The sequence below is a fragment of the Prionailurus viverrinus genome, chromosome D2 (genome assembly GCF_022837055.1).
Source record: "Prionailurus viverrinus isolate Anna chromosome D2, UM_Priviv_1.0, whole genome shotgun sequence".
NCBI classification, from domain to species: Eukaryota; Metazoa; Chordata; class Mammalia; order Carnivora; family Felidae; genus Prionailurus; species Prionailurus viverrinus.
Window position 1 is genome coordinate 19925005 of NC_062571.1, and position 26508 is coordinate 19951512.

Below are 26508 nucleotides of genomic sequence, written 5' to 3' on the forward strand. Positions count from 1 at the left end.
TTCTATCTCCTTCTTTCTGCCCCTCCCCTGCTCATGTACGTGCCCATGCTCGCTCTGTCTGTCTCAAATAAATGAACATTTAAGAATTTTTTAAATAAAAACAATTGTGTTTAAAAGAGGATAGCATTTTCTCATTTCTCAGAAAAATTCTATGCTTTCTTTGTTTTTTTTTTCCTTCGGTAAGCTCTACACCCAACGGGGAGCTCAGACTCATGACCCTGAGATCAAGAGTCCCAAGCTCCACTGACTGAGCCGGCCAGGCACCCCTGTCCTTCTCTTGCCCAAGGCTACTATCTTGAGCTTTGAGTCGCTGACTTAAGTCTGAAAAGCAGTGAGTCTTAGATGCAGCCAACGGCAAACAGCACACGTCGGACAAAACTGGAAGGAACAAAACTGGGGATGAGGCCTGCCGTTTGAAAAGCATTCCAATCTCAGACAAAGTAGCACCAAAAACAGATCTCAGCTGGTTCGCGGACTTTGGCACGCCGACGTTACCGGTGAGAAATGAGATACAAGAACGGACCGCCATGAAAATGACATTCCCATCATGGGACCCAGAAGGAAACGGGGGCCCCACCTTGCAGAGGGTGGCCACCCTCTGGGCCGGCTCGGCTTCCACCTCGGGCAGCGACTTGGCCTTCCTCGGGGTCTGCTGCAGCCTCCGCTCCGCCACCTCCAGGCGCTCTTTCAACTGGCGGTTTTGATCCACAGTCTAGGAAATGAAGGCAAAGCATCAAAGTGTAGCAAGTCTTCTCTCCGTTTCCATTTTTAATAAAGTGAAACAAAATCTGAATGCAGAGATCTACTGTTAGTTCTGACCGAAGCCAACAGTTTGGTAGGTGCTTCAGAGTAAACCTTTCCTTTCTGCAAGGAGTCACCCACGGCCTTGGTCCTCCTTTCACTACGCAAAACATGTCTTGCCAAACTCTTTGCTCTTCTTCATTATCTTCAAAGAAGTCTTTCCAAAGACAAAGTTCCCACACATTAAAGAAAACCCATCTTCTGGAGGAGCTTGCTCGTTCTTCCTGACCAGTTAAGGAGAGAAGGGTTCGGTCCTAACCCTTTGTAAACATATTTATACTGGGGTCCGAGGGCTCGCTACATAGGACATTCTGAGGTGGGCACATCAGCCAGCACAGAGCTTCTGAGAGCATGCCTGATGCCAGTTGAGTTCTTTTTGGAAGTGTACCATTATTCAACAAAAACACTCTCCCTCTTGACCAAAAACGTGGAAAACTTCAACGTGGAAAAGTTAGACACGAGATTTTTTGTTAAAGGACTTTTAGGGAAGCCGAGGTGGCTCAGTCAGTTAAGCGTCCACCTTCGGCTCAGGTCATGATCTCATAGCTCATGGGGTCAACCCCTCCTCGTGCTCTGTGCTGACAGCTCAGAGCCTGGAGCCTGCTTTGGATTCTGTGTCTCCCTCTCTCTCACTCTGGCTCCCTTTCTCAAAAATAAATAAGCATTAAAAATATATAAAGTCATTTTAAAAATCACGTACAAGGTGAGGTTTTTGCAAGGTTAACGTTTGTTCCCACAGACTCCTTCCATCTTCTGTGTGCATATAGCTCTGTGTGTATATACAGACCGCGTATCATGCTTTAAAACCCTCCAAAATAAATCACATGCTGTACACATAGTATTTCGTGATCTGCCCTTTACACTCATGATTTGGAACATCTTACATGCTCTAAAACAATATTCCTCCATGTCATTTTAATGGCTTCCTAGTATTCCACTTTGATTATCATTTTGGGTCGAGTGACACATTTGACAAACACACCAGACAAAGCTCACTCTGTTTCCATGAAGCTGGATGTGGTGTTCCTGTTCAATGCCGTATGACCTGAGACAACCAAGGAAGAGACGTGCTGCTTCCCAAAGCACAGGGTCTCACATCCTCACGCCAGACTGTGCTTCTGCCCCTGCCATTCCTCCCGATCTCAGGTACTAACCAAAATGGCCAGCTGCCTACACATTCCCGGCCACTCCCTGCTCCTTTGGAAACAGTGCTAACAGGCAACAGAGTAACGTGCATGTAAGACAAGACAAAGAAGGAATCAAGGAGGGGAGCCCCATAACATGCTTCCATAAAATTCGAAAGAATTAAACCCTGGACGTTGAAGTAACCCCGCTGGTCAACACAAGATTCTAAGATCCTAAAACCTTGACATTGACACTTGGTCCTTAACTTGACTTGTAATTAATAAAAGTGGAATGAAGTTCAACGAAACCAACGACCTGTCGATGCAGAGAGTCCTTCTTTGCGATCTCGTTTTCAAGTTTATCCTTGAGGTCGTGCAGAGAGGTGGCTTTGTGCTGTGCCCTGAGGCAGCGCTTCTCAAGGGTAGTGATCCTGTCTTGCATGTCTTCCTTCTGGGCCACGGCCTACAGCAGGTATTTCAGAGGGAAAACAGGGAAAGAATTAGCGTACGACACATTAACACACTCCAGACACAAAAACCGGGCGAAATCTTCATTTTCCAAACAAACAGAAAAGTAGCATCCTCGGGGTACCTGGGTGGCTCAGCTGGTGTCGCTTTGTGAGTTGGCGCCCACCCCGCGTCAGGCTCTGTGCCGACAGTGCGGGGGCTGCTCAGGATTCTGACCAGTTACCCAGGCTTATTTTTTCCCATGTGTTCAAAGACAAACGGATAATATAGTCTACCGGAAGTCACAACCTCGGTTGCCTCCGGACACTGTTGAGCTTTCCACAGAACAGCGACTTGCCTCTGGAGGCACACACCATGAGACAACCATCCTTTTTCCGGGGAAAAGGTGGATGAAATCTCATCCAATTACCACAAAGTTGAAGCAGCAGTGTTAACAAATGGAAGCCAAACTCCACCTTTCATATAAGTGGAGGTCATCTTCTATAGCCTAACCCTGTAACAACATTGTATCCCATGGTATCTGACACTGCAAATGGAACCAGAACGTCCTGCCCTGCGTTTCTTGTCCACCACCCGAAAGATTCCTCTTCCAGCCCTCCGTGTTTACTAAGCAATTTATGTCAGCAGGCTCAAGAGTGAAAGTGATGAGTCTTAAGAAATGATTTTCTAAATTCTCTGCATATTGAACTCTGCTGTGGGGCCTCCCCCCACCTTTGCCAAACAACAACTTCACTGAACGGGTTCTATAATTTCTGCAAACACTTTTGTTTTAAATTCTGACACGACCTCACCCACACTAAGGTACTAAACAGACTGCTCGTGTACATACACACTCGAGGGTCTGACAGGTTCTTCTTGAGGTGGCATTTCCAGGCTGGGGGTGGGGTGTGCAGGGACTGTCCACAAAGGGCAGCTCACAGTGACAGGAGGAGGCACAGAGAAACCATCCTTCCATTACTAGTTTCTGTGACAATGATCAGATTCCCATCGATGACCACACGTGCAGAAGTGGCCACACTCCTCCATGACCTTACACCAGGAGCAGCGGGCTGCCCCTCGCTCACTCTGACCGCCACGACCAGGGGCACGGAAGCTCTGGGAGGAGGGCAGGGCGGCAGAGGTGGTCGTGACGGCCCCTGGCAGAGCCGCCCTCGCACGGTCGTGCCCCCGGAAGCGATGTGGCAGCACCACGCTGGTTCCTACGTGCCGAGTGTGTTCCCAAAACGGACCGAGAGCATGGCATGGGCCAAGCTCAGGTGGCCCACGCTCCACACCCGAGGCCACTCCACCGCCTGCCTGCCAGGCCTCTGCAGGGGAGAGCCCAGGGAGGACAGATTCCACCACACAGAGGGGGAGGCAGCCCGCCCAGGCCCCGGAGTCACGTCCCATTCTGCTGCTACTTCTACCAAACTCCAAACGTTCAAAACCCGTGGGAGACGAAGGACACACGGGGCAAGGCCGAACCAAACACCCCACGTTAGGCTCGACGATGGCGTGGCCATTTCAACTGACACTCACTTCACGGACATCTCTTTGTAATATGGTGTTCCTTGCTTCAGAAAGGATGAGGTCTTTCCTCGAGATGTCAAGGTCCTCTTCCAACTTGGCCACGAGAGCGCACAGGGTAGCCAGGAGCTCTTTCATCTGGCTCTGCACCTTTGAAAGCCAGAAAGAGATGCAACATGTGAGGGCCCCCACTGCTAGTCTTCATATGTTGTTTTAAAAACAATGGATAGGGGCGCCTGGGTGGCGCAGTCGGTTAAGCGTCCGACCTCAGCCAGGTCATGATCTCGCGGACCGTGAGTTCAAGCCCCGCGTCAGGCTCTGGGCTGATGGCTCAGAGCCTGGAGCCTGTTTCTGATTCTGTGTCTCCCTCTCTCTGACCCTCCCCCGTTCATGCTCTGTCTCTCTCTGTCCCAAAAATAAATAAACGTTGAAAAAAAAATTAAAAAAAAAAACAACAATGGATAAAAAGGACACCCCCTCCAATCAAATCCTGGGATGATGTCTGCAGCTGAACTCTGGGTATGGCCCCTAATTCTTCTACGAAACTACACCCCTCCAGTGCCACACGTAACTGCTCTCTCACCTGGAAACAATGGGATTGAGTTTGTACGCAGAGGTGTTTCATTAGTCCTTACTATACAGTTACCCTAAGATCCCCTGTGCCTCAAATAACATGATAGAATGGTGGTAAGGTTTTTCACGGATGCTCGTGTTGACAAACTTGCTTCTTAACCACTTTCAGTTTTACATTGGAGACAAATATTCCCTGAATTAAATTACATTATGCAATTTGTACTATCCAATCGAAACAGACAACATTTCCAGCAACCACAGCTTTTTCACCAAACAGACCCGTCTTCTTACAAGAATTCAAGGAGCTTAAAAGGAAACTCCAGACACAAACACGCAATGTATGCCTGATAACACACAGCATGTGCACAAGTCGAGAACTGCCGTGGTTAGGCACATCGTTTCATCCTCCGTTTTGTCCTTCTCCAATATGGAGTTCAGGACCTTGAGTACCTCCGCCTCAATGGACTCGCCGGCTTGAGTCTTCGCCTGTCGCCTCACCACTGTTTTCCGAAGAGATCTCTCGTGCCTGGAGACGAGGAACTACAAATGTTCCAGCATTGGCTGGCGGGAGAGGCAAAAGGAAAACCGTGTTTCAAGAACACCTTCAATTCTGGGCCTCAAGTTCACCAAATGCAAAACCAAGTATGAAGCCCTTCAATTCAGTTCCCAGGTAGGGAGCCGTCCCTCGAATGTGTTAAAATGGCCTTACTTCTCCTCAGAGATCAAACGAGGTCTGAGAACAATGGGTCCCAGCCAACTCCACGGGGACATGTGGACAAGGGGCGTGAATGGTGTCCTGTGTTTAAAGACACTGGCAGTGCGCCTACTGACCCTGGTGTTGTTTCTCTCCGCCTTCAGGTTGGCGATCTCCTCCTCTCTCTGCATGAGCTGCTCCCTGCAGGTGTGGAGCTCTGCAGCGAGAGCTGCACACTCCTGGGGTCGGAGAGGGGACAAAAGTGGAGAGACACAGGGGGTCTTTACCAGAGCACACCAGGCCTCCGTGGCTCTCCAGAGTCCCAGCACCCACCGACCTCAAGTAGCATCACACACACCAGTCCCCTCCTCAGCACCAACAGGAGTCCCAGGGATTTTCGGAGGGACCAACACTCAAGGGGACAGACGTTTTCAGGTGCCTGGCAGGTCTAGGACTCAGGAACTCTGCTGACTCGGGAGCAACAGGCCGAGAAGCCTCCTGCCCATCCACAGCCTCTGGCATCATCTGGCAAGCAGGCTTGTGGAGCGGCAGTGGGGAAAGGCTGACGGTCCTCAAAAGCTGCTGTCTTAGCCTGAACCCCTGGCTCAATCAGACTCAACCCTACCCCATGCACTTTTCAAAAATGATGGTAGGACTCTTGACGAAAGGGCGAGTTTACGACTTCTTTCCATAGGCAAGCAGGAAATATTATGGAGGAAGGGTTTCTGAGGAGAGTGATGCCAGGGCCCACCACCCCGCGTGGGACTTCTCTCCCGCCAATACTGAGTGCCCGCCCAGGACATGGTGTACAGGTGGGCTCCAAGGAGGTGGACGCACACTCTCCAGTCAGTCGAGCGCAGAGCCCGGTGCAGGGCTCAATCCCTGAACCATGACATCATGACCTGAGCTGAAACCAAGAGTCAGACGCTTAATGCCCTGAGACACCCAGGCGCCCCAGAGCTTTGGTCTCTGTAGGACAGACGAGGGGATAAACGTTCACTTAACAACTGACATTCCAAATAAAGAGAGTTGTTGATTTCAGCAATTCTAGAAAATCCAAGTACAAACTGGTGACATACTTCAATTTCTTTCATAAATTAACCCTTTCCAAATCAACGGAATGTCACCACAGAACTGACCACGTTCCTTGCAATCTGACTTGACAAGCTGAACCCACAGAAGCCTATCTGATCCTTGATGTAGGACTGTGCAGGCCCATTTCTATGTGGGGATTTTTGTTCCAATAAATACATTGGAAACTTTTCTGGAGATGTGTGACATTTGGAAAGAATGGCAGATGAGCTGAGCAGCTACGAAGTATCAAAACTAGTAAGTAAACGGGAGGCCACGAGTGCATGATACTAGGCTATTAGAGCATTTCCTCTCCGAAAACATACACAAACCTACTCTAACAAGATAAAACGTATCCTTTTGCACACAGAAACTGACCGTACCTACATGGTGCCATTTGCAGTCAAGAGAAAGGCAAACCAATGTGGAGACGCAGGATTAAGTCCTAACCGCATAACACAAGCTGTAGCAGACGCTGTCCTCTGGGGGAAGTGTGCACCACCTCCTGTTGCTATTGAGGTCCCCTCAAGTGTTGCACGAATCCACGAATCTCCTACTCAGCTCTTGGTAAGCACTTCCTTTCTCCAGTAAATCAAGCACCACAGGAGAAGTGATTTCTCAGGGTTCCTGCATCATTTTCACCATGTTAAGGGCAATACCATGAACCTTAATTACATCCTGGGACCCATTTGAAGTGTCCCCAGGGATGCTGGACGTGCTCCCGCGATGCAGAGAAGACTCATGGTATGACAAGAAAAGGCTGAATGGCCTGACATGTCCTGAGGTCCACAGCTGCAGCTGCCAGCCGGCCAGCGTGAGGACCATGGAGGCACAAAGAAAGGGAAATTCTCGAAGCTCTAGCTGCGGCTACCCCAGCACACGCAAAAACCTGGTGCTATTTGTGAGACATCTTTGTGTCTCGTGTGGAAGATGTGGCATCTCTGTGGATGTAGGACTGCTGTGAGACGGGCACACCTGCAGACTCAACTCAAACTGCAAGACAAGTGAAGACCTGACATCACGACGTAAGGCAGAAGGAAGGGAAGGATCGAAAACTGGCACATTTCAATGCAGGCACAGGATAGCTTGGTGATTTTAGAAAGGGGTTTGGCTTTGAAAATGGTCCAGACGATAGGAGAAGCAGCTTCCACCACGAAGAAGAAGGACACAGTTTCCCAGACGCCCGAGAGAAGATTGCAGAGAAGCAGGAACTACCATCCACCGCATGTCAACCACTCCAACACAAAAAGTGAAAACCCAAGAAAATCAGTTGAGGAGACCATGGCTGCCTGCACAGGTTTTTCATGCAGAAGGAGGTGCCCTGTCGGGGGGAAAATGCCACAAACGACATTTATTCACGAGAAAGACAAGTAAGCACCAAGATGTTGGGTGAAGGGGTGAAGCAGCGACCGAATGAGGGGATACAGGCGGGGGTGTGAGCAGGGCGGCTGGCCCTGTGTAGGAAGCTCACCCCAGGGTCCTGAAGGCAACAAGTCCCAGTGGCCAGTGGTCTGGCTGCACAACCAGAGCCCTTGCCCTGGACCGGCTCCATCCCGGCTCTGTCCCTCAACTCAGGAAGTACGCTGAGAGCAAGGGAATGTCCTCTAAAGTTCTTCTGACATCGGACAATGTCCTGGCCACCCAGAACCCCACGGGTCACCACCAAACGTGTCTTGGTGGCTCACTCGCTCCGGAGCGCAGCGGGTCTAAGTCAGCCTGCGCACCAGGGGCCACGAGGACCTGTGAGGCTCATGACACAGGCACGTTACAAGAAGGACAGTCAATGCTGCCAAAGAGAACCGCCACAGAGGGAACATTATGAAAGTCAGGAAGATGCCAAGGGACGTTACAAAAAACTCTGGGGAAACCATCAAGCCCAACACAATCAAGAAATCCCTGCTAGAGATGACTGTCCATACGACGTGCGTGATTTCCAGGACCTATGACACAGCCAATCAGGAAACTCATGACTGAGACTGTGCATATGGCAAAAAGAAAAAAAAGAAAAAGAAAAAGAGTTGGGGGATGCAGGGATTCAAAATGCGTGTCCTACAGAAGGTCACGAGCACAGAGAAAAGCCCAGAGGAGGTCACAGAAGAAGACAGCACAGAGAGGAGATCTGGCGAAGCAGACGGAGGGCGAGGAAGGCGGCATGGAAGCGGCATCGCTGGAAAGCACGGTGCCACCAGGAGTGATCCGGCAGAGTCTCGGCTCCTTTCCCACATGGACCCTTCCATGACAAGGGCCCTGGGACTAAAATCAGCCAGCGGTCTACGGAAACATTGGCCAGGAACAGAAAGGCCCTTGTGGAAAGCTGCACAGACAGTGCCCGCCTCCACCCCCATACCGGCAGGCCCCATGGCCCAAGACTGCCCCATCTAGCGGGTCCTCCCGCCATGCAGGTCTGCACATCAGGACATTTGTGAGGACCCACCCTCACTTTCCAGACAGCAAATCCTCACCAAGGTTTTCAGTGAACCACTTCGCCTGCCATGCACACGTCTGTGCGTGAAAATCAAGGGAGCATGCAGGCAGGCCACCCTGGACGCGAAGGGCCATCAGGCAGGGCATAGATTCCGAAAGAAAGGCCATCTTCTCAGAGAGCGAGGAGTATTGTACACGGATGGGGCAGGACGCCAGCTCTATGCACAGCAGGAGGCACCCCAGCCCCACAGTCAAGCCTCTGCGAGGTGAGTGGGGCTGACGCAGGGAAGACCGCAGGACTCGGCCCTTCCCCGAGTCTACCCGAGTGATGACAGGGTACAGATCTCCAGAGACCTCACAGATGGCCTCTGAGACAGGCAAGCTGCACGCCACAGGACCCATGGACCAGCAGGGAGAGGGAAGAGCAGGAAAGAGGCAAAGCCATCTCCCTGGCTTCTCACCACTGGACCAGGGAGCAAGCTGCTCTGTTCCCAGGAGGAGGCACAGGTGTGGGGAGGAGGGTGATGGCCCGTGTGGAACTCAAAGAGCCCACAGTCCGCCCAGATGGACCTTCACTACGAGGTGCTTGGAAAGACGTCCGGGAGACAGAGTGGGGTGCATGAAGGAGAACACAGGGCAGCCGAACCTCCCAAGGAAAACAGCCTCCCCGAGTCTGACCCACACTGACCCATGGGACAAAACGGCCATCCTGCAGCCGCACTGTGCACACGTTCCCCCTATTCCACCGAACCACACACTCCCATGCCCTTCTATTGCTCTCCGTAAAACCGCATACATCTCTGGGTGAGGTAACTGCAGCACATAGTGTTCAGCACCTAGTACCGTGCCTGCCATGCACTCCAGAACAGGTGAATACTTTAGTGTACGTCTTGTACCCACACACGTAAATATTACACACGCTGCTTTTAAACATTACGTAGTTCTGTATAGGATATAAAGACGCACACTGTCCTGTGCTTTATGAGAAGGGTGATGTGAGGGGCTTGTACCTGTTGCCTAAAGCACGAATCTTAGAGCTCAACCCACACATTAGAAGGAGCCACTCTACCCAATGACGTCTACACTGCATCCATTCTTGTCTCCTCCCCCAACCCACTATCCACACAGAACCAGCACCAGCTTTCAAAAAATTCAACAACATCATGCCAGTCCTTCCCCCTGAGGACACAACGACCCCAGGCCCTTATCTGAAAACCCAACTCCTTACAGGGTAGGTTCAGTCCCAACACCAGCTGCCTGGTGCCTCACCTGGCCCCGCTTCTGGTTCCATCGCTCACAACAAAGCCAAGCTCCTCCTTGACCCCGGCCTTTGGCCTCGGAGTCAAACGGCTGGGAGAGTGCTCGGTCAGCCTCAGCTCCCGAGCGACCTCCCCGGAAAAGGCCGTTCCTGAACCACAGTGTTCAACTAAGCGACATTTCCTCCTAACCCCTTCACTCGTTCAGATACACTCTTCTCAGATGTGCCTCCACCCCCATCTCCGAGGAGCACAGCAGCCAGAGCCTGGCGACCACAATGGTGCAGAGTCACAAAAGGGCTCAACAAGGGTGGGTGGCTGTGTCTCTGCAGATGATTCGGGTGCACCAACACAGAAGCCCTTTTTGTGGGGGCTACCCTGTACGCTTGAGGGGCATCCCACCCCCAGCCTGCTTCAGATTCTGGGTCTCCCTCTGTCTGCCCCTCCCCTGGCCACACTCTCTGTCTCTCTAAATAGTAAATAAACATTATGAAAATTAGGAAACAAACGACACTGATCAAACACTCTCAAAATAACTGCCACTTAAGCGATCCACTTCATCTAGTTGCCCTGCCATAGCCAGCCCATCATCACAAAGCCTGCCCTGGGCAGGCACCTGACAGGGGAGGAGGGCGGCCATGGCGGTGGGGGATAGGGAGCTGGGAGGCTGACACCATCACCACCCCATGGACGCTGGCTGAGCGTGGGCAAACTGGATGGCCAGTTTAGAAGAACGACGGGTACTAGGCAAGGACTACTGGGTTTTGTTTTCTCCTGTAACAAATGCTGATGACCAAAATGTTTGCTAGGACTTCTCAGTCTTCCCTGGCTTGCTCTTATACATGTGAGTAGCCTGTTAATCACCACATCGTGAACTAGGAAAGATGAGTTCAATTTGAAGCATGTTTGAAGGCATCAAGGAGACCCCGAGGCAGTCACAACTGGAAGGACTGAGGCCCCAACAAAAGGGAAGCCCGCTGAGCCAACTCTAATGTTCAGAGTCCTCTCTCTCCCTCAACACATGTGAGGATTCTGAATTTCCTCAGGGATTGGAGGGAAGATACCAACAAGCTGCAAAGGAAACCTAACAGAAAGGCAAGCACAAAGTCGCAGCTAACGGAGCTGTGGACAGCACAGGGAGGCACAGAAAATGAGCCCGGCACTCGGCAAGCACTGCCTGAGAAGCTGACCCTTCCATCATCTCATTGTGCTGTGGAGAAAATAACTGGGCTTTGGGACCTGGCATCAAGGACGGGTCCTCGGAAATACTCCAGGCCTCCAAATGGGGACCCTGGAGGTCTACAAAGGAGTGGGGGACTGCGTGAGCCCAGCTCACACTGCACCTTACAAAGACTGAGCCCCAGTCTCAACTCACTCACGCCTGAGTGGGCCCAATAACCGCCACACTCGGCGTGTGTGGGATGAAATGCTGAAGTAATACAACCACACAAAGAGCCTCTATGCTTCTCCATACAGTCCAGCACAAAAATAAAAACAAAGAAGAAATGAAAAGACAAGATAAGACAAGACCAAAAAAAGACAGAGAAGGAAAGAAAAGAGAAGAGAAGAAAGAAAAGAAAAGAAAAGGGAAAATAAAAGAAAAGATAAAAATGAAAAGGAAAGGAAGGGAAAGGAAAGGCAAGCAAAGGAAAGGAAAGGAAAGGAAAGGAAAGGAAAGGAAAGGAAAGGAAGGAAAAAGTAAGGCAAGGCAAGGCAAGGAAATGAAAGGAATGCCTTGGTAGCTTAGTCGGGGAAGCATCCCACTTTGGTTCATGTCATGGTCTGACGCTTTATGGTTTGAGTCCTGCGTCGGGCTCTGTGGTGACAGTGAAGAGCCTGGAGCCTGCTTTGGATTCTGTGTCTCCCACTTTGTCTCCCCCTCCCCTCTTCAAGTTTTGTCTCTACCTCTCTCTCTCTCAAAAATGGAAATAATATTAACCAAAAAAAAATCTTTTAATAAGAAAAGGAAAGAAACAGAGAAGCAAACAAAAAAAGAAAGGCACCTGGATAGCTCAGTCTCCTCGTTTGAGTGAGCAACACTTGGTTTCGGCTCACGTTTGTGAGTTTGAGCCCTGTGTTGGGCTCTCTACTGAGAGAAAAGAGCGTCTCCTCAACAGTGTCTCTCTCTCTCTCCCCGTCCTCTACCCCCACCCCTGCTCTCACTTTCTTTCTCCCTCAAGATAAATAGATAAACATAAAAAAAAAAACAGGTTTTACATCATATCGACCCAAAGAAGAAAGAAGAGAAACAGACCAAGAGGAGACACATAGACTGGAGTTATTGGATGCAAAAGTCAACTGTCCAAAAACCATTCTTGACCAATGGGAAATTTTCAGAGACTCAAAACAGATTCTCAAACTGCAAATTATCGGAGCTAAAATTAAGATCTCCAGGTGCCTGGTGGCTCAGTTGGTTAAGCATCTGACTTCAGCTCAGGTCATGATCTCGTGATTCGGGAGTTTGAGCCCCACGTTGGGCTCTGTGCTGACAGTGCAGAGCCTAGAGCCTCCTTCGGCATCTGTGTCTCCCTCTCTCTCTGTTCTTCCCTTGCTCCCACTCTGTCTAGCTCTCCAACATAATTAAAAGACTAAAAAATCTTGTTAATGGCATTAAGAACTCAGTCTGTGGGCTTCATATCAGACTAGACACAGGTGAATAGCCTCAGTGAACTGAAAGATAGGTAGGTAAAAATATATCTAGACCATACACAGAGAAAACGTCCAGAAAATACAGAAGCCCAAAAGACACAGAAGATATGGTACAAAGGTCCAATAGGAACCCACAAAGTAGAGGAAACACAGAATGGGTAGTACCACTTCGCTACAAAGATAAGAATCAAAACTGATAAAAGAACCATGAGAGTGACTCCACAAAGAACACCCGAGGCAAAAAGATATTAACAGTCATGAGAGGACAAAGATACCGCTTTCCATGGGACAACAACAACAACACTACCAGCTGACTCTTCAAGACAAGCAAATGAAGCCAGATGATGGATTGGCATGTATGAAAGGTGAACTAAAATAGCCACCAACCTGGAAGTCTTTACCTAACAGGAACATTGTTCACTGTGAAGGCAAGGTAAATATGTTTTTCGGGCAAAACAGAAGCAAAAACAAAAATAAAAACAGAAACAACAAACAAAAACAACACACACACACACACACACACACACACACACACAAACCATGACTACACATCAACAACAGACACAAACTAAAATCAATATAAAGCAGCTTGTTGCAGAAAAGAAATGTAGTCTCTGACAGACATATGAAAAAACAAGGCTTGCAGAACAACGCCACAACAGAAAGGGTAACTATGAGAACAAACCTTCACAAGCATTAAGTGCACGAAACAATGACAACAACGCCAAAATCCATCTAAAACTTAAAAATATTACCCAGCAAAAGGCGAAGAGGAGTTCAGTGTGGTTCCAGTGTCAAAGAAAAGAGCAGGGGCGCCTGGGTAGCTCAGTCAGTTGAGTGTCCGACTTTGGCTCAGGTCACGATCTCACGGTTTTTGAGTTGGAGACCCGCGTCAGACTCTGTGCTGATGACTCAGAGCCTGGAGCCTGCTTCAGATTCTGTGTCTCCCTTTCTGCTGTGCCCCTCATCCGATTGTATTATGTCTCTCTCAAAAAACAAATAAATCTTAAAACAAAGAAAAGATAAACGGAGAGAGCAGTGTCAGGGAAGCAGTACAAGTCCTGAATCAGGCACGGGTCAGTTCAAAATGCACCTGCCTCTAGAAATAGATATATTCCAATTACCTAACAGATCAGTGTACAATTAAAAACTCCTTCCTACTTCTAAAGGAAGGCTAGAGACGAAAAGAACACAGAACAGCGGGGACAAAGAAGAAACTAATAATACGGTACGTGTAAACTAACCTATCAGTCATGACACGTGCACAAATGCTGCAAGCAAAAGGTTGACTCTCAAATTCATTAGAAGGAAACTAAGCATACGCTGGTCACAAAGGTACACCTTAAAACGTAAGATCACAGACAGGTGGAAGGAAAAGATCCCCAGGCAAACCCTACCGAACAGAAAACTGATGTGGCCACTGGGACCCTCCAAGAAAGTAACCTCTATTGCAAAAAGCTCTACTAGAGACCAAGAGCCCATTTTGCGATGGAAGTTCCATCTATCAAGAGAACAAGACTTCTAAACTTGCATATACCTAATAACGCAATCTCAAAATACAGAAAAATTGACAAACATAGAAAAGGAAAAAGAGCCACATCCATAAGCACGATGGGAGACTTGACGATACATCTCTCAGTATCTGACAGAACTGACGACAACAGAAAACTCAAGGCAGTGGGACGGGGCTGTCCAATATGCGGTCACGTGCTCTATTGCAAGTACTTGAAACGCGGCTCCTCAAAGTGCGACGTGTGGAAAGTATAAAATGCACACCACATTTTAAAGACAACGTGACAAAAGAGAATTCAAAACCATTCAAAATTTTTTCTCACGCCAGCTATACACTGAAATGATATTTTGGATATGCTTGTTAGTTATATTAGTAAACTCATTCTCGCCTATTCCTTACTTGGTTTCAAGTGGTTACTAAAATCTGAATTCTGTCATTAACAAACTTCATCTAACCTATAAATAGAGACTACTGCATTCCCCCAATACACATTATTTTCACGTGCCCGAGGAACAGTTCATGAAAGCGAATATATGCCAGGCCATTAGGAAAGTCAGCTCATCTCAAAGGACTGAAATACTGCAGGGCATATTTAGGGATTGCATTAGATTCACAGTTCATTTACCCCAACAATTCATCACGCCCACAGTGATGGGATGAAGACAGGGAGACTTCCAGTGATGAGCAGTCCTGGGCGGCTGAGAGAGCACTGTCACCCCTGCCACCACAGGAGGACAGGGAGAAGCAGGCTGTTGAAGAACCAGGAAGCTGACTCTCACCTGACCCTGAATGTGTAGATGCCTTGATCTTGAGAACTTCCCAGTCTCCTCAACTGTCGGAAAGAAGTTTCTGTTTCTTATTAGGCAGCCAGTCTATGGTATTTTGTTACAACCACCCCAAAACACTGAGACAGATACCTTCATGGAATTAGGCTAGAAATCCGCACAAAGAGAACGAGAAAATCCCCTGAAACATCAAGATGTGTTATGCTCCTAAACATTGTGATGAGTTAAGAAAAAGATGCCACAAAGAAAGTTAGAAACTAGTTTCACATAAAAGATAATAAACATTTGGCTTATCAAAACTTGAGATCGGTAAATGTGTGCTTAAAGGAGACTCATAGCTTTAGAATACATATATCATAGGATAGCTCAGTTGCTTGGTGACCAACTCTTGATTTTGGCTCAGGGTATGATCCCACGGCCACAAGATCGATCCCCAGCCTGGCTCCACACTGAGTGAGGAGCCTGCTCAAGATATTCTCTCTCTCTCTCTCTCTCTCTCTCTCTCTCTCCCTCTCCGTCTGACCCTCTTCCCTGCTCATGCTCTCATGCTAAAATGAATTGACACACTAATAAGCAAATAAATACAATACACATACTGGAAAGGAACAAAGGCTAAAAATCAAATGAAGGATTTAGTTCAAGAACTACAAGATGGGACAGCAAACAATCACCAAGTAGATGGAAAACAAAAGGGCAGAAATCAGTGCTGCAGGAAACAAATAGTAAATGACAGAAATCAAAAGAGCCCAAGTTGGTTCTATGAAAAAGAAACAAAGCACAAAGTCCCAATATCAAGAAGTGCTAAAGCCAATATCACACCAGATGCTGCAGATAGGAGGGATATTAGAAACCAGTTGACACTTATTCCTTGGAAAGTTTGGGAGGTCAGAGCAAATTCCAAGAAAACAAAATGCCTCATCTAAATAGACACAAGAAGGGTCGCCTGGGTGGCACAGTCGGTTAAGTGTCTGACTTCAGCCAGGTCACGATCTCACGGTCCGTGGGTTCGAGCCCCGCGTCAGGCTCTGGGCTGATGGCTCAGAGCCTGGAGCCTGTTTCTGATTCTGTGTCTCCCTCTCTCTCTGCTGCTTCCCTGTTCATGCTCTGTCTCTCTCTGTCCCACAAATAAATAAACGTTGAAAATAAATAAATAAATAAACACAAGAAGATATGGGAAATCAGAAAAATCCTATTTCAACTTAAGAAGGAATCTGCAATGAAAACCCTTCTCACAAGGAAAACCCTACACCAGCTGTTGGCCTAGCACTTCTTCCCAAAAGTAAAGAACACACACAAAAACTCTTCTGGGAAAGCACAAGGAGTGCTTCTTCCTACGTTGTTTTAGGAGGCCAGCACGACCTGTAACCCAAACCCCAGCAAGGACAGCACAAGAGGGTGCAAGGGAACACCCTCCACTCTCTTGAATACAACATGCAAGGATCCAAAGCACACGATTTACAAATGGAATCCAGTGAAGAGAGAATGCATAGACATCAGGTTTGATTTATTCTAGACGGGAAAAAGTTGTTTTAAGGTAAACCACAACATTGAAACAAATCACTTGTCCCCAAAATGCACAAAACACATTTCAGAAAATTTAGTATTATTATTTCTTTGATGATTGTTGAAAAATCAGAGCAAACTAAAAACAGAGGAGAATTTTCATGTTTTGATCCACCTATCTACCAGTAATGCCACGGAAAGTGTCATATGTAGTGGTAAAATACTGAACTCTTTGGGGCACCTGAGTGGCTTCTAGTCAGTGAAGCGTCTGACCCTTGATTTCAGCTCAGGCCATGATCTCGCGGTTCATGAGTTCAAGCCTCGCATCAGACTCTGTGCTGACAGTGCGGAGTCTGCTTGGGATCCACTCGCTTTCCCCCCTCTCACTCTCCTTCCCATGCATGCTCTCTAAATCAAGAAAGAAAGAAAGAAACTTTAAAAAATATTAAGTATACAAAACATTAAGAAAACCTTCTCTCTCGTATCTGGAAGGAGACAAGGACACCTACTCTCACCACTTCCATTCAACACAGTACTGGAGGCCCTAGCCAATCCAAGGCAAGAAACATACAAATGGTTATACTATTGGATAGAAACAAAAGAAACTTACCACAAGGCAACACAGAGAATGTAAGGCAGACATACACAAGAATGTGAAAACCTCTGCCATTCACAGATGGATTCCACACACATAGAAAGAACTCATTCAAATCAACAAAAACCAAAACACACAACCTAATCACAAAGTGGCTTCCAAAAGGCAATTATTATACAAAAGAAACACGTAAGTGGCCAAGACACACACAGGGGCGGGTCCCACGAATACACCATACCTCCCAGCACCTGAGCCCCAGCAACCAGCTAACACACGAGAAGAAGCAATACCAGGCATCAGCCAGCCCTGAGCTCCCGCACGCTGTTGCTCGTGGGGAACAGACACGTGCCACCACTCACGCCCTGCTCCTCCAAGGCATCCCAATACGATGCATGTGGATCTGCAGGCAGCCTCTGCACAAACCGGAGCACCCACAGGAGAAAGAGTAAACCGTGCTGTCCTCACACACTGGGCCTTCGACAGCAGGGGAGGACCCGCACAGCCACGCAAGGAAAGCAGGTGCATTGTGCACACACAGCACTCAAGGGTTGGCTCAACATGAAGCGAAGAACAAGCCAAAGCCATGGCTGGTGAAAGTCAAGACCGTGGTTACCTTTGGGGGACGTTCAGTGGGAGTCAGTAGGAGGTAGGAAGCACGGTAAGGTTCCATTTCTTCATCCAGGTGGTGGTTCCAAGAATGTGTTCGCTGAGTGAAAGATATGGAAGATCAGCTGAAAGTAGTGGCCTACGATGTTCCAAACGTCCACCACGTGCCACACAACTAAGCCGCTCTGTGGGGACAACTAACCTCCAACAGAAGCAAGGAAGCCCCACCCATCTGAGTGCGGAATCAGGAAAGAGCATCCAGACACCCCAGGAGCTACCGCCACACCCTCCTCGCCTCCAGCTGTTCATCTGGGGGAGTCCACATCACCTTCCTAAACATAATTGGCCACAAGACACTGAATGCAGAAGCAGCTGGAAGAATAAAGATCTTGCACTAAGCCAATGCCAATGCCAATGCCATGCTTCTACACAGCGTTGTTCTGAAAATGTACGTATTTTTTGCATGAAAGGTATGAGTACGTTAATCTGTACTAATTTATTGTCTTTAAGTGAATTCATCACATCTGAGATGCTCGGATTTGGTTTGGTTTCCTTAATGATTGTTTTTGAGAGAGAGACACAGGGCACGTGAGGGGAGGGGCAGAGGGAGAGGGCCACAGAGAATCTGAGACAAGTCCAGGCTGGCAGCTGGCAGCACAAAGCCCCACATGGGGCTCTAAACCATCAACTGTGAGATCACCATCTGAGCCAGAGTCGGACCCTTAACATAGAGAGCCACCCAGGCGCCTGCATCAATTCTCGGTTTAACCTCACCACAGAAGAGATCAAGAGACACAACCCCCACACTCAAAGGCTCTCTGAGGCCCTCAATAATCCCCTGATGTCCAAGTGTCCCGACACCACCGAGTCTGAGAAACACTGACCCAGGGATCAAAGGGCACTCTCCCCTTCTTCTCGTCAACTTCCCAATTTCTATAGGGTTTCCCCAGCTCACCAGACTCTCTAGGGCCTGGCCCACAGGACACAAGGGCCTAAGGCGGCCTTTGTTCGTGGCAGCCGCCTCGGGGGACAGAACGTGTGCAGCCTGTGCGGGGTCAGGGGACGGACAAGGCGGGAAGGTCTCCGACAGCCTCTGCGAGGGCAGGCGGCACACTCCTTACACGACAGCCGCGGCTGAGGCGGGCACCCGGAGAACCTCCCAGAAGCCACTACCGGCAAGGAGAAGGGCCCTTACTGCCTGCCAAGCGGTTAAGCCAGCACTGCCACGGGAGGCGCCCCCACACACACCCGCCTCCACAGAGCGGCCACCATGACTCACGGGAGCCTGCGGGCGTCCACACGGACAGGCCAGGCTTCCACCCGAGGGTGGCAAAATGCTGTCCCCAAAGTGAGCAGAACCAGGGCGCCCTGAGCCACCCGGCCTCTCACGGCTGTCACTGTGTCCTCTGCGGGAGTCCGAGCGGCGCTGGGTCCACCAGAACTCACCTGCCTCGATCAGGACTGTCTTCCGAGAAACAGAGGCCCCAGGGCGACATCCTCCTAGGTGGAAGACTTCTAGCAAGGGAGAAGCCGGATGCTCAGAAGAGCACCTCCCTCGCCCTCCACAGCGCATGCGGGCTCCTACCGCCGGCGAGAGCCGCCGGCCTCCCGCCCACCTCTCCGCCTGGCAAATGCGCTGTGGCGCCAGCACCAAAGGAAACTACTGCATCAGGGCGGAAAGACTACCGGGTGGGATGCTGCACCTGCAGACACTCCTCAACACGCACCCGCCCGGACGCACTGGGGTACAACGTCAGAGGCGAACCCGATCTCAGGTGCGGACCTTGGGCGATGGACACACATCAGCACAGGTTTGGGGCTGTGACAAAGGCCTCGCCCTGGTGGGGGTTTCTGATACCTGCTCAGGGGAGAGGCTGTGCCTCAGTAAGGGCAGGTATGTGTGTGAAATCTCTGGAGGATCCTCTCACCTTTGCTAAAACTGCTCTAGAAAAGGAGCCAAGAAGCCAAAACCACCCCCAAAAATATGCATGGGCGGGCCTCCGTGCAGTCATAACCCAAGTCTGTGCTCTTTCCAAGCCCCTCCCCCACCCCCCTCCTCGGCCACCGACAGGGGCTCGGGAGCCTGTAAGAGCCCCGATGCCATTGATGGGCCACGTTTGGGCCAGCTTCGGGACACCCTGGGCTACGTTGCAGCTTCGCTGCTCCTGATTGTCCATATTTCCCAAAGCGCGAGACCCCCCACCCCTTGTCGCTTTTGGAGGACACACTGTGTCCCAGCAAAGCAGCAGTGCTGACTGCCCACCCATAGCTACACTCTGATCCGTGTGAGGTGGCATGTCAGTGTGGTTTTGCTTTGTAGTCCCCTGATGTGGAGTGACTTTGAGCATCTTTTCTTTTTTCTTGTATTCAATATAATTTATTGTCAAATTGGTTTCCATTCAACACCCAGTGCTCATCCCCACAGGTGCCCTCCTCAATGGCCATCACCCACTTTCCCTTCTCCCCCACCCCCCCATCAACCCTCAGTTTGTTCTCAGTATTTAAGAGTCCCTTAGGGTATGCCTCCTTCCCTCTCTGCAACTCGTTTCCCCCTTTCCCCTCCCCTCTGGTCTCCTGTGAAGTTTCTCAGGATCCACATATGAATGAAAACATATGGTATCTGTCTTTCTCTGCCTGACTTATTTCACTTGGCAGAACACCCTGCAGTTCCTTCCACGTTGCCACAAATGGCCAGATTTCATCTTTTCTCATTGCCAAGTAGTATTCCATTGTATATAGAAACCTCATCTTCTTTACCCATTTGTCCATTGACGGGCATTTAGGCTCTTTCCATCAGGTGGCTATTGTTGACAACGCTGCTATAAACATTGGGGTACGAGTCCCCTGTGCATCGGCACTCCTGAATCCCCTGAATTCTAGCAGTGCTATGGTTGCGTCATAGGGTAGATCTATTTTTAATGTGGTGAGGAACCTCCACAGTGTTTCCAGAGTGGCTGCACCAGTTTTTCTTCCCACCAACAATGCATGAGGGTTCCTGTTTCTCCCCATCCTCTTCAGCATCTATAGTGTCCTGATTTGTTCATTTCCACCACTCTGACCGATGTGAAGTGGAATCTCAGTGTGGTTTTGATTTGTATTTCTCTGATGAGGAGTGACGCTGAGTATCTTGTCACATGTCTGTTGGCCATCTGGATGTCTTCTTTCGAAAAGTACCTATTCATGTCTTGTGCCCATTTCATCACCCGATTATTTGTTTTCAGGTGTGGAGTTTGGTGAGTTCTTTATAGGTGTTTGGATACTAGCCCTGTGTCTGATACGTCATTTGCAAATATCTTTTCCCATTTCATCTGTTGTCTTTTTGTTTTGTTGCTTGTTTCCTTTGCAGTGCAGAAGGTTTTTATCCTGATGAGGTCCCTACAGTTCATTTTTGCTTTTAATTCCCTTTCCGTTGGAGACGTGTCATGTAAGAAATTGCCACAGCTGAGGTCGGAGAGGTTTTGTCCTGCTTTCTCCTCTCGGGTTTTAAAGGTTTCGTGTCTCACATTCAGGTCCTTTATCCATTTTGAGTTCATTTTTGTGTATGCTGTAAGAAAGTGATCTAGTTTCATTCTTCAGCATGTTGCTGTCCAGTTCTCCCAGCACCAGTGGTTAAAGAGTCTGGTTTTTTTCCATTGGATACTCTTTCGTGCTTGGTGGAAGATTAGTGGGCCATACATTTGTGGGTCTGAATCTGGCTTCTCTATTCTGTTCCATTGGCCTATGTGTCTGTTTGTGTGCCCATTCCATACTGTCTTGATGATTACAGGTTTGTAGCAGAGGCTACATTCTGGGACTGTGATGCCTCCTGCTTTGGTGTTCTTCTTGAATATTACTTTGTATATTCGGGGTCTTTTGTGGTTCCATACACATGTTAGCATTATTTGTTCTAGCTTTGGAAAGAATGGTGGCATGATTTTGATGGGGATTGCATTGAAGGTGTAGATTGCTTTGGGTGGTATTGACATTTTAACAATATTCATTCTTCGAAACCATGAACATGGAATGTTTTCCCATTTCTTTGTGTCTTCTTCAATTTCCTTCATAACCCTTGTATAGTTTTCAGCATACAGAACTTTTATATCTTTGGATTGGTTCATTCGTATTTTTAGGTTATTGATAGGTATTTTATGGTCCTGGTGCAACTATGAACATGATCAGTTTCTTTACTTCTCTTTCTGTTTCGTTGTTATTGGTATAGTAAATGCGATGGGTTTCTGTACATTGCTTTTGTACCCTGTGAGTTTGCTGAATGGATGTATCAGTTCGAGGAGACTTTTGGTGGATTCTGTCAGGTTTTCCAGGTAGAGTGTCATGTGGTCTGTGAAGAGTGAACGTTTGACTTCATCTTTGCCATTGTGATGCCATTTATTTCATTTTGTTGTCTGATTGCTGGTTCTGGGAATTGCAAAACTATGTTCAACAACAGTGGTGACAGTGGACATGCCTGTCATGTTCCTGATCTCTGGGGGAAATTTTTCAGTTTATCCCCAGGAGAATTATATTAGCTGTGGGCTGGTATCATACGTGGCTTTTATGATGTTTACATATGTTCCTTCTATTCTGACTTTCTTGAGGGTTTTTATTAAGAAAGGATGCTGTGTTTTTTCAAATGCTTTCTCTGCCTGTATTGACAGGATCATGTGGTTCTTACCTGTGATTTTCTTAATGTGATGTGTCCTATTGGTTGATTTGCAAATATTGAACCAGCCCTATAGCCCAGATAGGAATCCTACTTGATCATGGTGAAAAATTCTTTTCATATGCTGTGCGTTTGATTTGCCAGTATCTTGTTGAGAATTTTTGTATTCTCATTCATCAGGCATATTGTCTTGTAGTCGTCTTTTTTTTTTTTTTTTTTTTTTTTTTTTTTTTTGCTGGGTCTCTGTCTGGTTTGGGAATCAAAGTAAAGCTGGCTTCGTAGAATGAGTCTGGAAGTTTTCCTTCCATTTCTATTCTGTGGAACAGCTTGAGAAGGATAGATATTAACTGCTTTAGATGTCTGATGGAATTCCCCAGGGAAGCATGTGGTCCAGAAAATGAGATAAATCTTAGGATGCAATGACTAGGACAACCTCCTGGCAAGCTGATGGTCTCAGGAATAAGATATGGATAGATATGAAACACATAAGGGTACGGCAAAGGGAAGCCTCCGTCATCTACCGTGGGAACCCAAAGGCAAGATGCCTGTGTTATTACCTTAGAAATGAGGGAAAGCTTCTGGAGTTCACTGTTTTCCCTTGCCATCCTATCAGTGGATAGAGAAGACAGTGATTCCAAGGTAACAGGCTTGTGCTGCAGGCTAAGCTCAAATGTTTGGAACAGGGCTTGGATGCAGTAGTTCATGAATGGTCTCTCTCTGTGCTAAGCAGTCCTCGAGAATACTGTCCATGGTGAACCAACAGTTCTTGAGAGTAAAAGCATCTTTAATGGCCAGGGAGGTACCAGCCACCCAAACACCAAGTACTCTCAGGAAGGCAATCCTTCCTTTGGGATCTCAGAAACTGATTGCTCTTGGTTATCACAGAGCAGATTCAGAACTCGTTAGGAGAGGCCGGCACTCACTATGCAGGGGACAGCCTCATTGCATTACATGAGACCCACGACATGGTTATCGGGTCACGGCCTGGGAGGGGTGCTGAGCGTTTCGACCCAGGGCGCTTGGACTCCAGATATACTTGGGAGGGAGAGTGTCAGCTCCCAGGGCGCAGCCCTCCCTAGAAGCTGGGGGATTGTGCTTCTCCCTCAGGTGGGGCGGTGTGTCGTGTGACGAGCGTGCCTGGAAGATGCACTCCTGTGCGTCCCCCAGATCCACAGGCTCTCAGGATGGCCCCTTGAGCAACCTCAGCAGCAGTAGCAGTAGCCAGGACTCGTTGCACAACGCCCCCCAAAAGAAGGTCATCAGTCTTCCGTGCGCTGCTTGCTAAGCAAGAAACAAAAGGTCCACCCCGGCCACGCTAGTGACAAGCCCGCCTGAACAGGTTGGTGTCCCTTGCGTGGCTCCCGCATGAGTGAGGTCTTACCGGCCTCATTCCTCTAGATCCACAGTCACTCGACCTGCAGACCCCTTCCCGTGTAGGGAGACCTTCACGTGGCTGTTGACACCCCCCGCTTCCCATTTCATCACTCTGCTTCCCCACAGCCGCTGAATTGGAGGTTGAAAACCCTTCCACGGTGCCCTGGGACTCAGCAAATTGGGCGGACAAGCTGATAAACACAATAAACTTTAAAAAATAAGCATTGTGGTATTTGTCATGTTGCTGAGTAGTTCTCAGCTGTACCTGGTTTTCAAGCAGTGGTTGTTTGTTCAATGTTCTATATAGCTGCAAATAGGTTGTATCTCCTCCACAGTGAACCTGAGGCCCGAATTCAACTATGGTTCCTGGAGGACGTAGAGTATGTATGAAATCTGGAAAGGACTCACGTGGATTCCCAGTCCACCTTGAGAAGTTGTGCAGGGAGGGCGTGACCCCACAGCACTTGACTCTGAGCCTGGCTCCTGCAGAGATGAGTTTGGGGCTCTGGGGAAGCTACATATTAGCATCCCTGTGCTTCCGTTTAATCACCTGTTAATAGGAACAGTGGGAGCACTTCCGTCACATGGCTTTTAGGAGTGCCTGCATCTAAATATCCACGAGATACTTTGATCACAGAAGCTCCATCACATTATGTGTAACTGCAGCCCCTGTGAGGACATGGTCACCAGCATTCAGAAACTGTCATTCATCTGGTGGTCTCTCTGGCGTATTCACTAGGCTGCCCTCCTTTTTCCTTTCCCTGTAGTTTTTGAGTTTCTCTTAAATAGACTCTGACCTTTGCAATCTATTCAGTACCACTTTTTTTAACTGGTCTTGATTCTGACAATGAGTAACAGCAGTGGGTTTCGTTTCTTACCAAGCAGCGGACGCGCTGTGATGCCCGGGATGGGGGCCCAGAGGAGTGGTGCGGGCATATCTCTCTGGGACTTTCCACTGCAGAGCAGGTCGCATGTGGGTTCAGCGTGTCCCAGAGCTGAGTTAAGTGGATGAAGGAGGCAGGTTGAGACCACATCCCAGTGATCAGACAACTGAAAAATAAAAGTGAGCCCTCTTCAACAGAAGAGGTGGCTTGCAGTTTAGTGGGGTGGAGCAGGAGGTGGGCCAAGGGGGGACATTGGAGATGGTGGGACGACGGGACGGGGCCTTGAGCCGGGGAAGAACTCAGTGGGCTCTGTGATACACCGGACAGCAGGCAACACATGTGGCCACTCTTCAGGGCCCGTGTGCCTATGAGGTCTGGAGTGGGGTGTCTCACGTCCACACTGGGTCCACAGGGCCCCTTACCGCTAGAGGCCATTTCCCCTTCAGCCCCCGGACTTGTCCGTTGGTTTCTCTTTCCGTCTGCCTCAATCAGTCTCCTTCTCAGAACTCGTAATAAGGATCATGACTGGCACACTCAGTTGTACTTCAGTTGAAATGCCGTTATTTCCGTTACTGCTCACAATTCCGTAGGAACCCTCAGGCTTTTGGTTCCCTGGGCATGGAAATTTGTAGAAACTGTTCAACAGTGGTCTGATTTGAATGTCCCTGTTTGAAGTGTATAAAAGTGTTTTACAATAACTTGGATTGTTGCCACCTTGCTGTATGCAATTTGATACTGAAAGTAGACCTTTTGCTCCTGCAACCATGCTGGAAAATTCTGTCCCTTAGATGTTGCTGATGTGTTTTCTTTCACATCCTTATGCTTTCTGTAATGAAAACACTAAGATTCGTGGTAATGCCTTCTGGATGTCCCACCCCACTGCTCCCCGAAATGTGTATTTTTGCAAGTTGAGAGGTAACAAAAAGTGTGGGTTGGCTGCTTTCTGCGTGGAGCCTGCTTTGGGTCCTCTTCCTCCTTTCTCTCTGCCCCTTTCTCCTCATACACACTCGTTCTCTCTCTCTCTCTCTCTCTCTCTCTCTCTCTCTCAAACTCTAAAAACAGGGGCGACTGGGTGGCTCAGTCAGTGAAGCATCTGAGTCTTGGTTTCGGCACAGGTCATGTTCTCACACTTGGTGAATGTGAGCCTTGCATTGGGCGCAGAGGTGACAGTGGGGAGTTTGCTTAGGATTCTCTCTCCCCCGAACTCTCTGCCCCTGCTCCACTCTTGCTGTTTCTGTCTCTTTCAAAAATGAAAAAAAAAGTATAAAAAATAAATAAATAAACCAATTAGCTATTGAGGAACCAACAGTTTCACAGAGGTGAGGAGTTTGGTTTCTTTCATTTTTGCTATTTGACACTGATAGTCTTCAGAAATATTTTTGACATCATAACACGCTGGCTGCAGCCTGGGAATAGAGCCTGTAAGTTGTGTTTGGGGGGTAGCGGATATCTCACTGCAATCCAGGGCCCTGTGCTCTGGGGAATGTTTCAGTTATTTATTTGAAAAGACACAAAACGTTGCATTCTCCTTCTAAAAACCAGGACTGATTTCCTCCCACACCACCACTTAAGACTGTCGTCATTGCCATAAGAACGAACACATGCTTGTGAGGAGAACAGGGCAAGGGCAAGGGTGCTGTGGGACTGTCCCAGCATGTGGCACTGTCTGCAGCTTAAAGACTATTTGGAAAACGAAAAGGTAGTATCTTCTATGGCAGGGGGGTGATTTCACATAGACAGTGGAGCAGGCCCAGGCAGCCCAGGACTCTGCTGACTTGTGCCCGGTCAGGGTCCTGGCACAAGTGTGGCCCTGTCTCCCGTTACCCCCTGGGGCTGCCTTCTGGGCAGGGGGCCCGATGGCTGTCAGGAATGTGGGTAAATACCTGTAAACACAATTGCAGAGCGAAGTCATTTTAAAGGGCTGGTAACTTTAGTATACACTTTTGTTTTTTAATTTCCAATCAGTCTGGATTTCTGGATGATGACAAAACGTTAGGAAGGCACCTTCTTGGAGAAAACAATGTAGACCAAAGGACATTTGTG

The 26508-nt window shown here is 48.6% G+C and overlaps 2 protein-coding genes across 3 annotated transcripts in view; both read right to left on the minus strand.

Moving 5' to 3' along the window:
* The window catches only part of LOC125147575 (liprin-alpha-1-like), a 107391-nt gene that overhangs the window by 18424 nt on the left and 62459 nt on the right, over positions 1-26508 (minus strand). The gene's annotated exons all lie outside the window — the stretch shown is intronic.
* On the minus strand, positions 695-25019 carry LOC125147849 (uncharacterized). Of its 2 annotated transcripts, XM_047825176.1 has the most exons (6): positions 24888-25009; positions 24460-24653; positions 17576-17668; positions 3912-4049; positions 2242-2388; positions 695-766 (listed from the first exon to the last, which is right to left on the minus strand). In XM_047825176.1, exons 1-6 carry the CDS (start codon positions 24898-24900, stop codon positions 734-736), a joined length of 618 nt encoding a protein of 205 aa, XP_047681132.1. In that variant the 5' UTR covers positions 24901-25009; the 3' UTR covers positions 695-733. The 2 variants fall into 2 exon arrangements, with proteins under 2 accessions (XP_047681132.1, XP_047681133.1); XM_047825177.1 differs by lacking the exons at positions 695-766; positions 2242-2388; positions 3912-4049 and adding exons at positions 4298-5033; positions 5304-5405 and having other exon boundaries at positions 24888-25019.

Bases quoted from the DNA above. Each gene is read 5' to 3' on its own strand.
- LOC125147849 (XM_047825176.1), bottom strand. The intron at 4,050-17,575 runs GTAACCACGGTC...TGGCTTTCAAAG, and splicing joins CCACTGAACGTCCCCCAAAG to GTGCAGAGCCAGATGAAAGA. The intron at 2,389-3,911 runs GTGAGTGTCAGT...TACCTGCTGTAG, and splicing joins TACAAAGAGATGTCCGTGAA to GCCGTGGCCCAGAAGGAAGA.